The sequence below is a fragment of the Equus asinus genome, chromosome 4 (genome assembly GCF_041296235.1).
Source record: "Equus asinus isolate D_3611 breed Donkey chromosome 4, EquAss-T2T_v2, whole genome shotgun sequence".
NCBI classification, from domain to species: Eukaryota; Metazoa; Chordata; class Mammalia; order Perissodactyla; family Equidae; genus Equus; species Equus asinus.
In genome coordinates, this window is record NC_091793.1 from 41,282,348 (window position 1) to 41,296,812 (window position 14,465).

A 14,465-nucleotide genomic window follows, 5' to 3' on the forward strand; every position below is an offset into this window, starting at 1 on the left:
AAACACTATGCTCTGACTAAAAAGGAAAAAGAAAGAAAAAAAGAACAGACTAGTCCTACCAGCAGTTTGGAGAGTAAAATAAATCATCTAATTAATGGTCAAAATGACTAAAGAAAAAATTTACTAGAAAAAATGGGCAGCAAACATGTCTCCAGTTCTCATTTTCTTTACATCCCCTAATTATGACTTTGACTCATAATTAGATCGTCGTTAACATAAGACTCCATTAATTTAATGTACTATACTAATCCACCAGTATAACTTTCGTTGTGGTTTCCTACTAATTGTGAGTTGCATGTGTTTTCATTGTGGTAATGACATGTGGTTACCATTGCTACTCCTCCAAGAGTGTGTAGCAAAATCACTATCAGAATAAATACCTTTACAACCAACACCTCTATACAGCAAAAGATCTGCCTGCCCTGGACAGAGCCAGTGTATTTCAAACAGGCACTAGCTAAATCGTAGTAAATCCTTTGGGCACCATCTTGTTATGGGATTTCACCTATATAAATACTTGAAAGTTTTATTCTACATAAAATTTCTGTAACTGCTTTGTACTTCACTTGGATCAGCAAGTTATTGAAATTTTGATGTAGATGAAAGTACTGTGAGTGTTATATACGTCTATCCCAACGCTTGGAAATTAATCGTGTGCCTATAGAAATTTGGACTTTTCTCCCTACCATAATTTAACATAGCCATGTAGATAGGGCCATGTGCAGCCACCATGGTAAGTAAACATATATTCTGGATGAGTTAAGGAAATGCTATAGGTGGGAACCTTTACCTCACATTCCAGTACAAAATGATGACTACATTAATTTCGCGATTTGGAATTCAGTTAGGTGATGGAGAGAACAGAAAGGAATAGACAAGAGGTTATTGGTGTTTGTGCACAAAATTTGATAATATTAAGAATGTGGGAGAGTGGGGTATATTTTGGTGTTTAAATGAAAAAAAATGGTGAAGATAATCGGTTTTATGAATCTACCAACAAAACTTAAGAAATCACACTGAATATTATGATCTTTATTACTGGCTTCCATTATATAAATAGTCACCTCCTGGATCTAGCTATGTCTCAGAGTTCGACTTATGTCTCGTTTTAGCTATTTTAATATAGTCTTATATCTTTAAATCCTTTCACCAGTGTCGAGAAGATACTTAAAATGTGTATGTGTGTAATTCTTCTTGGCTGAAATAGAAATTTAACACAATGTAGTATGGCATAACTTTGTATTTTGGGGACTATATGTAGGCTGGAATATGACAAAAATAGAGCATTAATAAAGTAGATTGAGGAAATGCCCACAGAGAATACAAATGTACATACATACACATTTTAAATGCAATTCTCCAGGACTTACTGCAAAATATTTAAAAGATGTATTTGAAATTTAGACTGCTTTCCGGCAGTAGATTTGGTAGATCTGGCAAATTATTACCGATATTCCAACTTCAGGACAATTTTTCTTGAGCTTTTCAATTCCCCCATGTTAATAGAGGGTGTGGTTATCATTTCAGTGAGATGAAGATAATACTTGTGTCTTGAATTTTTAAGAGGCACATTTTCCTAATAGTGCTGTCTAGTCCTTCCCACAAAGGTTACTGATGGACCAATGACCTCTCACTTCCTTCCATTTTCCAGATTTGCCTCAGCATCCTCCTCCACTGGGCAAAAAGACTTACATGACAATGGAAATTAGATATTCAGAAGTCATCCTTGCCTAACGCCACCCTAAACTCTAAGTTAATATTTATATTCTCCTCCCCTTCCCCCTGATTACAATCCAGTATTTCCTCAAGACACTCTGAAAGAGATGTAATTAATGTGACAATGCAAATATGTGTAATCAATCATTTGCTAACATGATAGCATGTATCTGTTTTCACACTGATGCTTAAGATGTGTTGACCGGTTTTCCTGGAAAATCATATCCAAACCAGCTTTATTCACAGTAAGTAGTCACTATAACATTTCCAAATTAACCTTTTAAAAACAGTCAACTAAGGGGGCCCGCCTGCTGGTGTAGGGGTTAAGTTCAAATACTCTGCTTTGGCAGTCCAGGGTTCACAGGTTCAGATCCTGGGCACGGACCTCATCAAGCCATGCTGTGGTGGCATCCCACATACAAACTGGAGGAAGATTGGCATAGATGTTAACTCAGGGACAATCTTCCTCACCAAAAAAAAAAAAAAAAGTTAACTAAGCTTAAACAAAATCGGGACTATTTAGCCAGTGGAGGAAATCAATTTAAATTACATTTTGCATTTACACTAAGGCTCTTTCCCTAAGGATTGTTTACTCCTGAGGTTTGGTTTCATTTTTGGTTTTAAAATAAAGGTAGACAAGTGTACTTTAAATCTTTTTTTTTTTTTAACTAACATATGTTCTTTATATGTTCTCTATATTCTTTAGTCAGCAATCAAAATTTGGGGTGATAATTACACTATTTCCCCTTGTTTATGGAACCCCCTAACCATTTGCTTTACAGTTTAACACTTATATTTTCATGATTCATATCAAACTTGCTTCCAAAAAAGTTCAAGACAGTACTTTAAGATGAAATACGAGAGAATTTTTTTATCTCATTTGCCCTTTCCCTTGACAATTTAGAAAAAAAAAATTCTCTTAAAAAGCATCTGTATCCACAAAAACCATGTGAAAAACACACAAAAACTCTTCATGGTAGTTTCAAATATTTTTTGTATAAAAAACAGCAAAAAAATGGTTAGTGTACACATTTACTAATCTGGTCTAAAAAATGTTATTTGCAAAATCCAAAGGTTTGGAATACTGTATTTGTACTATCTCCACATATAGCTGGAGTGAGGACAGCAACGAAGGTAGAAAGAGAGCATTTTTCTTTCATAGACCAATATTTAAATCTTCTAGTTCTTAATCCGCTTTGCAAGATTATTTCAATACCCATATCCTAGATGAAAACTGGTGTTAAGTCCCTCAAAATCTCACCTTCTTATTTAGACTTTCCACTTGAAAATAAGTAAAAATATCTTCAGGATATTTCCTGATACCCTCCTCTCCCCCTAATATTGTGTTTTAAACTAGGAAAATGAGAGTGTCAATATAAGCGCACGTTTCTGATCTTTAACTATCTGGAAGTTTCCCTGAGACTTACAGCAAAGCAAGTAGACTTTCTTCTCGTCTTTAATTACTCAGGCTCTACACAGAGCTTTTAGCACTGAACCTGCCATACTGCGACTTTCCTTGTCTTTAAGGGCCAGTGGGCAGCTACTAAACTAGGCAATGGTTCTCCCCGGTTAGGGAGGTGAAGCAGCAGGAGGAAACACCCGAGGTAGACGTGTGGGAGCTGCTGAAGAATGCGAAACCCAGCGAGTACGAGAAGATCGCCTTTCAGTATGGCATCACCGACCTGCGCGGGATGCTCAAGCGGCTCAAGCGCATGCGCAGAGTGGAGAAGAAGAGCGCAGGTGAGCCCTCCCCGGGAAGCGTGGCAGCGGGTAGTGCTTCTTGTGCACGCGGAAGACGTGACTGTGAACCCGTCCTGTCATCCCTCCTATCTCCCGCTGAGTTTGGGGTAGGACTAGCTGGGGCTAGATTTGCAGGGGTTACGCTCCTCTTGGTTACCTTTGCCTTCAGGTGAAGTGGTTCACCGCCCCGCACATCGCTGGCTATGCGGGTAGCAGACAGACCTCTACTGAAGGTTTAAGGTAACAGAAGAATTACATTTTGGCATCACATACAACATACAATGGAATACTGAATATTCCCGCTGTCACTGGGAATTTCCCAGTGGCCTCTTTCCCCAGCCTCCACATCTCCCTCACTCTCAAATTCTTGATTCTTCTTTAGGCAGAATAGATTCGATGTCTGTTTTACCGTCATATTCTTCCACCCATTTGATGGGCTGTGGGAAATTTTCTCACATCCGACAAGGTTATCAAAGTGTTTTGTTAAAAAGCTAAGTTGTCCCTGGGAATCTGAAGTGGATGCAGTTTGTTGTGGTTTTAAATACCTTTTTAAAATACTTTGAGATGTTGAAATTTAAAATAAAGTTTAAGAAGAGAAATACATTTTAAATTGATCATTGGCTCTTCAGAGTTTCCTATACTTGGTCGTTGTCCGTTATCAGTTTTAGGACACATCGAGTTCATACATCAATCCTATTGTTTACTGTTTGTGTTCAAATAGAATTTAAAGAATCTCACCCCTTCTTTTTTAAAATCTGCCCTTATTTCTAAACTTCTGTATAAACTGGTTGGGAGATGGCTCCAGAGAAATGTAGAAGTGTTCGTTTTGTTTTGTTTACATAACCCGGCCTTTCTCACTGTCTCAGAACTCCCGGAGTTTTATTTCTGAGGGGTGTCTGGGACTGAAAGTCAAAAACATGTGGATGCTAAGGTGGAGAGCCAGCTGACCTCTTTCCCCCATGCTGGCCATTCTTATTCTTATCACTTGCCTCTGAATTGATGTCTTGAGGTATGTGATAGATAACTTGCTTTAAATCTAGCGTTTATTTTATCCTGTTAAAATATGAGGAAGTCAGCTTGTTTAAGCAATAGCGTAATAAAGTAGGACTGATGGAAATACAAGGATGACAACTTCACAAGGTGTTCCACACTTATATGTATTTTCCAAACTGTCTAAATGAGAATTATTATCTTTAAAGTCAGAAAAAAAATTATGAAATTTTAAAAAAGAGATTAACTATCTCGTTTAGGACCTTTCAAGACAATACTTTTAAAAACTACTATGTTCTATGTTATTTAAAATATTTTGAAATCATGAGTGATGCAGGGTTGGTGAGCGGAGGAGTCAAAAGAAAGATTTCTTGGACTCTCAAGATCTGGCAGTAGTGCTCTTTTATTTAGAGAATAGTGTGGAATAGCATGGGGACAGGACCCATGGGCAGTCAGAGCTGCTGCTGCTGCCATGGGGACACAACCCATGGGCAGTCAGAGCTGCTGCATGGGGACAGGACCCACGGGCAGTCAGAGATGCTGCTGGCATGGGGAGCTGCTGCTGCCACCGCTGACATGGGGACAGGACCCATGGGCAGGCAGAGCTGCTGCCAGCTTGTTGCTGCTGCCCCTTCTGCTGCCAACATGGGTGGAGAGTAAGGCTAAATTTAAGGCATAGGTATGTGAGTTATCTCTTTACAAGACAAAAAATGTTAAAATGGTACCAGTGCCAGTAGGGTCCGGCCATTGGGCAGTCCCACAACTTTTAGATAAGAATCAAACAGGATTGAGTAAATGGCAGAAGTCACCACTTAAATATTATCTTCAGCTAAAGACAAAGGAGGATTTTGGGGAGGGGGGGTCAGTTACATGAGATTGCCAGACAGTAAACAACTTAAGTCCTTGCCTTGCCCATTAAGAGTTTCCAGAGGTAAGGCCATCCCCCTTCTTCCTGGCACAGAGAGGAGGCATCTTTACAGATAGAGGTTTCCCTTAGAAATGTAAATGTTTCCCAACAAAGGGCAAGCAAATTCCACTCCTTGGAGCCTGCTTCTCATCTGCAGTTTTAAAATTAACCAGCCTAAAAATCCTCATCAATGAGTTCCTAACTATATATGTAAGGGGTGTTTTAAACATGCCGCTATTTAGGCAAGTTTCCACAGTACAAAAACTTTGATAAGTCTGCTCTTTCAGTTAGTCAAAGGCATTCAATTTGATCTTATGTCATTGAATTTATTTCATAAATTTTACGATAAAAAACTATCTGCAATATAGAAGAAGTACAAAGATAATACCAATGATCCTGACAGTAATCATGCTAGGAGAATAAGCATGTTCTTCGAGTTAGATTTCATTTGGATGATTTATGTTATACATTCCCCAAAGAATTAGGACAATCATTTTTAAAGCTTCCTCAATAATTCTTTTCTTATGTTTCTTCCAAAAGCACGTGGATTCTCCTTAAATTTTTAAACCATCTTATTGTATATAAGTCAACACAGAATTCTAAAATATAAAGGATAATTTGGAAGCTTCCCAATTTTTTTCTTCTCTGAGTCTCACTTCTTCATTTAGTTTTAGGTTCACATACATATACTGACCATTTAAATTTATAGCATTTATATATATGCATATTAACATAGTTTTTGCTTCTTCTCTCTATCAGCTTTTGCAAGAATTCTTGATCCTGCATATCAGGTTGATAAAGGAGGCAGAGTAAGATTTGTTGTAGAACTGGCAGACCCAAAGTTGGAGGTGAAATGGTATAAAAATGGTCAAGAAATTCGACCCAGTACAAAGTAAGTGGGCCTTGCAAATAATCAGTGATAACTATATAAAGCAAACAGTAGTTTGACTTAATTTTCTATGAATAAATGCACTTTTTAGTTTACAATGCAAAATCATATGGAGAGAGAGTAAAAACTTGTCATGTATTTTGGAACCATTAAAACTATAGCGCTAAATAAATAAAATCTTGTTTTACACTTTAATTCTATAAAGACTATTTCAGGTGACTCCCAATTATGGTTTTGTGTCGCTATAGGTTATATGCAATATTTCAGAGCATTGCCAAACTTCTCCCAACTTTTAAAATAAAATTATGAAAAATTTTGAAATATATATTTGATATGCCAGCTGGGAATCATATCTTATAATTAGATAACTTTTGTTTTTCCAGAATAGCATCTAAAGCCTGCACTTTATTATTTCTTGGCCCTCTCCCAAATGAAGGACACAGACTAATTCCCGATATCTGATGGTATCGCTAGTCTATTATGAAACTACTTTACAGAGATTCTTCTCATCCTGCAAGATTTTCAACTCCAATATATTTTTTTAAGTTAACAAGGAGTCACAAGCATGTTTATAAAAGACTTTAACCCTAAAAATCTGTCACTTCTGTAGCACAATTGGGTGGTTTCCAATTTCTTAGTGTGGTCATGCCCACGGAGGGGCTGTGATGATGTTCGTATCTGGTAAAAATCTCTTGAAGGCAGCCTGAATTTACCAAAAATATAATTTTATTTGGTTATCTTTATCCAGAAAATGTTCTTTAATGTTTTGTTCTTGAACTCTTCAATTTGAGAATTTCCCAAATGAGAACTTTTTCTTTAGTGTGTTGTAATGCCCTACTATACCCATCCATAATCTAGGTCACAGATAATTAAGTTTTGCCATCTTTTTGGCTTTTAGCTTTTTGTTTTCAAATACTCGAGTTCCTTCTTAGTAGATGATAACTGTGATATGATAACACTAGTTCTTAAGCTCATTTAAGAGAATATCACATTCGATAGAATTACTATATCAGTGTATTATTGGTGATTGTGTTCACACTATTTGTTAAACTGTATAATCATTTATTCACCCTACAAAATTTGTGTCACTGGGTTAAGCGAAGAGTGGAATCAATGAATCAATGAATAAGATCAAGTCTCTGCCTCTCTATAAAGTAATCAGTAAAGTAAATGAATTTTTAAAGATGTACAGAGTGGAACTGGACCAGTGGCATAGTAGTTAAGTTCACACGCTCCACTTCGGTGACCCAGAGTTTGCAGGTTCGGATCCCAGGTGCAGACCTACACACCGCTCATCAAGCCATGCTGTGGCAGCATCCCATACAAAATAGAGGAAGATTGGCACAGATGTTAGCTCAGTGACAATCTTCCTCAAGCAAAAAAAAGTGGAGGGTTGGCAACAGATGGTAGCTCAGGGCCAATCTTCCTCAGAAAAAAAAACAAGTACAGAGTTAAAAATCTCCCTGACAATCTCAGCCAACGCTATTATCCAAAAGTGGGTTAAAAAAATTTAAATAGCAATGTGAGTACTGATTTATATTTGAAGTAAGAAACTTTATATAAAAGAAAATAATAACAGGAATTAAATATTATGTAAGTATGCATATGTGTTACATTATGTATTACAAAGATAAAAGTTGGTTTCATGTTTGATGTTTATTAAACTATGTAAGATATGCTACGTAAATGGCAGATCAAAATTATGTCCCTGACTTTCAAATATTACCAAATTACAAGCCAAATTTGCTGGCAATAAAGAAAAGAATAAAATCAAGTTCATGGACTCTGTTTATCTTTCTTATTTTTAAAACAGATACATCTTTGAGCATAAAGGATGCGAAAGAATCATGTTTATCAATAACTGTTTGCTGACAGATGATTCAGAGTATTATGTGACAGCTGGTGATGAGAAATGTTCCACTGAGCTCTTTGTGAGAGGTAAGTGAAGTCTCTTACCCTAGTCATTAGGAGCCGATGGCTTTCCTTCTCCTGAGGTGATAAAATTTTGGTGATGAGGTAAACTCTTGAGCTCCAGAGCAGAGCCAGTAGTACCTCCAGAAATGGTTTAGCTTGGGTATTAGATTGGCTCTGCGTTGAAGTTTCTCTACACTGGCAGTTATTGTGTATCCTAATTAATCTTCAGTTTTGTTGAAGACTAGAAAAGCCAAGGGGAGAAAAAAATGACTGAGTAAAAATGCCTTGTGATTTTGACTCAAGCAAACAAAATTTTGCAATATAATTATTCTAGTTGTTACTTCTGAAACCCAACAAAGTCTATTGGATAATTGTCATTTCACACACTCAGTTGATCACAAATAGATTTCTCTTGAAACCAGCTTCATTAGTAAAAGGGCACCAGTGGTTGGCACTGAGAGTGCTGAAGACCATCATTTACTAAGACTTTGTGAAAAGAGATGGAGGGTGTCAATGAAGCCATGAATCACTTATTTCCTTTATGAGGCCCTGTGATTAAGACAACTCTGCAATCTCTACCATCCGTCTGGAACCAGAGTCAAAGAATGTTAGTGTTGTGTGTTCTCCTTCATCAGAAGTATCTGTTTGTCCAAATATCTTATTTGCCAAAAGAAGGATATTTGATACATTTTGTCTGCTCTTTAGAGCAATCATTTATTTGATTTGAAGAGTTCTGAGAAAATTGGAAGAACTTACCTAGGGTTGCCATCTGTTTATTTTGCCAAGAAAAGTCACAAAAACCTCACCTACTATCTACCGCCATCTAACCATAGCTCTATGATAGATAATACTTTTTACTGTTGGTTTTTCATCTGAACAAATCCCAGGGTCATGAGGCAGGTTTTGGACCTTTAATGATGCTGATTCTCCTCTTTTTCACACTAGAGCCTCCAGTTATGGTGACCAAACAGCTGGAAGACACGAAAGCTTACTGTGGGGAGAGAGTGGAATTAGAATGTGAGGTTTCTGAAGATGATGCCAATGTAAAATGGTAAATAGCTTTTCTGAGGTCTATGCATTTTTAATAGACCAAAAATATGTTCCTTCATAGTTTGGGGAACAGAAAATGGCTTTTACACATATGAAAAGAATCTCAACCCCATTTGTGTTAGTAGAAATGGTAACTAAAACTATACTAAGATTCTTGGGTTTTTGTAACCTATGAAATTGAAAAACAGTTCAGAAATCTATATTGGTGAGGATGCAGTAAAGTAGGTATTTACTAATAAATGGATGGCTCAAGATTATCCAGGTCTGTATGACTCCCAAGTCCGTGGATGCTCTAAACCTCTGAACCATGTTTCCTCTCTCTATCCCATACTGGCAGCTTAGGTGGAAAAATATACTTTTTGTTTTCATTTTATTCCTAGTCACTTTATTGTTACAGTAGCTCAGAAAAATATTTTGGACTGAGAATCATCAATTACTTTAAAAAATAAAACATATTTTTTTGGTTAAGTGGGAAGTATTTTCTCAAGTTCTCTGTGAGTAACCTCAAAATTAAAGACTAGAAGATTCGGAATCTTAAAATGAAATGCTTGTTGAGAAGTATATAAATTACACAGCAGGAATCTGTAGTAATTGGTACAGAGTAAGTTGTTTATTCTAATCCAGAATTATAGCCATCTTTAAAATGTATTAAAATATTGTTCTTACTAGTGTGTATCAAGAGCCCAAACGTGAGTGATATCTACTCTTAGCATCTTCATCTGATTGATCTTGAATGGAAAGAGGGGGTTATGTTCTTTTAATGTAATTCTTCCAACAATACTTGTTACGGGATTAACCCATTGATAGATTGATCCGTACACAATTTAACTCAACAAATAGCTCTTGAGTGTCTGTTATCTACAGTGGGATGAAGCAAAAAGCAAGACCAACAAGATCTGTCTCCTGAAGGGTCTTTTATGAAACTTCTTTATAATCTATTTTAACTCAGGTTTAAGAATGGTGAGGAGATCATCCCTGGTCCAAAATCAAGATACCGAATTAAAGTTGACGGCAAAAAACACATTTTGATCATAGAAGGAGCAACAAAGGCTGATACTGCAGAATATTCTGTAATGACCACAGGAGGACAATCATCTGCTAAGCTTAGCGTTGACTGTAAGTCAGATTTCCTTGAATGTCTTCCACATTGGCTTACTGATACTGTTGCATTTGTTAATTCAGTTTTAGGAAAGTCAATCTATTTGATTCCTGCTTATGGAAATTTTAAATGTGTAAAATTGGATTCCATGCTACCTGAGTGTCTATGTCATATCAATTAGAGACTATGAGAAAAGAACCGGCTACCCAATTTAATAACAGAGCATCAATATTAAGAAGAAAGTATAAAAATCACCTGCCAGAGAAGTTACCCAAATCGTTGAGAAATATTTTAATCCCAAAACCATATAAATGGATGATAAATACTTAGATATGATGTCAAATCCTGATAGTTTATTTAATCCATGGAATTCCTTAAATAAACATTCAACATTCTGCAATTACATTTGGGTGAGAAGTTACTCAAACTAATAGGGCTCAGTTAAGAATACTGTAAGAGCTCATTTGCTAACAGGATTCAGAGGCATGAGAGAATTCATGTACTTCCCTAAATGCCTCCTAATAGTAGTCAGTTCTCAATGGCAGCATCTGCCCCGTCCAGTTACCCATGAAATTTAAATAGCAAATCCCTCAGGAAGATTGGTAATACATGCAGAGCAGAAATCCGGCTTCCTTACTTCTTTCTTAGTCTGGTTATGATTCATATGATCATTAAATTATTCAGAAGTAATCTCAATACATTCCCTATGTTTCATGGAATGTTGGCCATTTTAGTTTAATATCAAAAAAATTTTTTCAAGCATAGACAGCTCCTTATCTGATATTTATATCCATTGAAAGCAATTACAGTTGGTTCTGCTATAATACAACATATGCATATCTAAAAATCACTATGCTGTCCAAAGTCATGCAATAAAAACCACAGGAGTAATGGGGAAAGTGGAGTTATGGGCACAACGTGCAAAAATTTTATCAGTGACACATTAAAAATAATGATAAGAACCCAACAAAAAGCAATAGCACAGTTTTACACATGTTAAATGGTTAATAAACACTGCAATAAATATGGCACCTTGCCTTGAAAAAGACCTTAAATTTGTTTGTGGAAGCAGTGTCAGAAGTGTTGCAGCTTGTGACCTGTTGTGAAGTGGTGGAAGGAGGTTATTTGAAATGGATGGATAGTGATAATCTCAGATGTGCATGGGTGCAGCTCATATCACATGGGTTAACTGGTAGCTGGTAGATGTTTGAGGTGTGTGTATTTTGTACAGTTCTACCTGGCTCAGTTCTGCTGGGTGTAGTTTTCTGGATTCACCTGGTTTTTCTCATGAATGAAATCATGCATAATCAAACATGAAATTTGTGTTATGTTTCAGTTGTCCCCTAACATATTAATTGGAATGAATTCTCATTTTTAAAACAAGCAGTATAGCAAAACTGACTGTATCATTGTTAAATGACACCATCTTAGCCTGTCTGGAGTCTGGGTTTGGCACTTACAACTGTCTATCATTTCTGTAGTGAAACCTCTGAAGGTATTGACACCTCTGACTGATCAGACTGTAAAACTTGGAAATGAAATCTGCTTGAAGTGTGAAATTTCTGAAAACATAACAGGAAAATGGACTAAAAATGGCCTACCCATTCAGGAGAGTGACCGTCTAAAGGTTGTTCACAAAGGAAGGTAAAGAAGCAAGGCGACCCATAAGAGAGGACTGGTCCTCATCTCCACCTTCCCCACTTCCTAAATTACATATATGTTAAAGACGTTTAGAGAGTAGTCCTAGGGAAAGAATCTATTTCTGTTGCTTGCTTCCAAATAGCAAGAACATGTGATTTCTCTGTTGAACATCATGTCCTACCTGTGATGCTGTATCTTCCCCTCACAGTATGGTGCTTTGTGCTTTGTCTGTTCAAAACCCGTCAACTGATTCTTTCCATCTAAATGTGAAGTTAGAGGAATGATATTGAATTCTAGTTGAGGAGTTGGTTGAAATGGATTAACTGTCCCTAACCAATATGTGTTGCATGACCTTTCCACAATTTTCAGGGAGGGCATAATATCCTGGAATCTAGCAAAGATCTAAGGCAAGGGTTCTTAACCTTGAATCATGGATCATGAAAGAACTTCAAGGGGCCCCATAAATCCCCTGAAATTGTAAGCAAATTCTCTGTGTACAAAAATACATGCTTTTCTCCAGAGACTGGATCCGTAGTGCCCATTGGATAGTCACTAGTTCACAACCCCAATAAAGTTAAGAACTGTTGCTCTTGGTTTCACATATAAAGCCAAAGTGAAGATTATTCTTGATAATTTCTTGAATCTTAAAATATGGCATTAGTGAGATGTCTTAGCCTTTTTAAAGCTATGACGTGAAAAAAGGAATAGTAGACTTGCATAGATAATGACCAGGCTGTATTTGCAGAGATAATTTCGTATACTCGAAAATGAATATTTAATGTGGATCAATAAATAGGATAATTAAGTCTTCACATTCATATTGTGTGTCTCTCTCTTTCTCCTCCCCACCCTCTCCCGCCCCAGCCTGCACAAAACAAGTTAATCAGATAAAGGCCAGGTGTCTCTTCAGTTTGGTCATATCTAAATCTTTGCAAACTCTTAGAAACATGTTTTTCTTATTTCCTTAGAATCCACAAGTTAGTGATAGCCAATGCTCTCGTTGAGGATGAAGGTGATTATGTATTTACACCAGATTCCTACTCTATTACTTTGCCTGCCAAAGTTCATGTTGTTGGTGAGTAGATAAAAGAAATCATTGCAGGGTTGTGTTCTTGCTTGTTTGTTTTCCTTAGCTTGGAAATATAACATATTCAAAACTATGTGATATTTAAAGAAAAAATACATGAATTGGTATTAACCACTAATCATAATAGATGATTCTTAAGAAGTCTTACAATGAAGTCGTTTTGCAAGATGCCAGGCACCAATTGCTTTGACTCCTCTTATCTTCTTTTTGGCCAGATAAAATATTGGTTGCCACCAATGTTTAGCATTAGCCAAGTACTAGCCCAGATTTTCACACAGAAGTGACTGTCTGATAACAAAGGCTATGTTTAATATTCTAGATCCTCCTAGGATCATCCTGGACGGTCTTGATGCTGACAATACAGTGACAGTAATTGCAGGAAACAAGCTTCGTCTTGAGATTCCTATCTCTGGAGAACCACCTCCTAAAGCGCTTTGGAGCCGAGCAGATAAGGTTTGTTCTACACAGACACAGACACACACACACACACACACACACACACACACACACACACACTGCCCACCCCACTCCCTGCCTTCCACTAGTGAGATGAAAGAAGAAGGCAAAGAAATTTACAGGGGTACAGTACAGATATAATTCCTTTGACGAAGAAAGATAGCTGACTTTCAGGCAAATCTTATAATCCTTCATTTAGTTTCCATATTTCTGACTACATACTATGTGACCAGGCATGTTTTTATGTGCAGGGAACAAGATCTCATCTTTCACTCTAATGGGTGTCAGAGAATGGGGTGAAAGAGGAATAGACAATGAATTATTAAATAAATAAATAAACAAAATCACTTTGGATGGTAATAAGTGCTATGAAAATTTAAAAAAAAAAAGGGTAATGTGATTAGCAAGTGACAGTGTGGTGAATGAAAACAGTCTCTATCAATGACAACAAGGAACCCATTATGTGAAGACCAAAGGAAAGAGATCTCTGGGTAAAGACAATGCAGTGCAAAAGACAAAAGGGAGAGAATGAGCTTGATGTGTTGGAGGAACAGAAAGAAAGCCAGTGTGGCTGGGGCAGAGTGAGTGAGGAGGAGAATAGTAAATGAGATTGGAGTGGTAGAGTAGCGCCAGCTCAAGTGTGACTCTGTGGCTTCCTATATAAACTGTTTTATGGGCAGTAAAGCTATTCCATATTATACTATAATTACAGATACGTGTCATTATAGATTTGTCGAAACCCATAGAATGCACAACACCAACAGTGAACCCTAATGTAAACTGTGGACTTTGGGTGATAATGATGTGTCAATGTAGGTTCATCAATTGTAACAAAAGTACTGCTCTGATGTGGGATGTCAATAGTGGGGGAGGTTGTGAGTGTGGGGATAGAGGTTATATGAGAACTCTCTGTACTTTCAATTCAATTCTGCAGTGAACCTAAGTCTGCCCTAAAAAATAATTTAACAATAAAAAA

The 14,465-nt window shown here is 36.9% G+C and overlaps 1 protein-coding gene across 17 annotated transcripts in view; it reads left to right on the plus strand.

Annotated features, from left to right (window-relative positions):
• Positions 1–14,465, plus strand: part of MYBPC1 (myosin binding protein C1) — a 105,830-nt gene that overhangs the window by 60,277 nt on the left and 31,088 nt on the right. For all 17 annotated transcript variants that reach the window (XM_070507143.1, XM_070507144.1, XM_044745570.2 and 14 more), the window contains 8 exons: positions 3,290–3,456; positions 6,113–6,245; positions 8,056–8,180; positions 9,102–9,207; positions 10,156–10,322; positions 11,787–11,949; positions 12,915–13,021; positions 13,353–13,486. In XM_070507143.1, the coding sequence (XP_070363244.1) occupies positions 3,290–3,456; positions 6,113–6,245; positions 8,056–8,180; positions 9,102–9,207; positions 10,156–10,322; positions 11,787–11,949; positions 12,915–13,021; positions 13,353–13,486 (1,102 nt within the window). The remainder of the gene's footprint in view (positions 1–3,289; positions 3,457–6,112; positions 6,246–8,055; positions 8,181–9,101; positions 9,208–10,155; positions 10,323–11,786; positions 11,950–12,914; positions 13,022–13,352; positions 13,487–14,465) is intronic.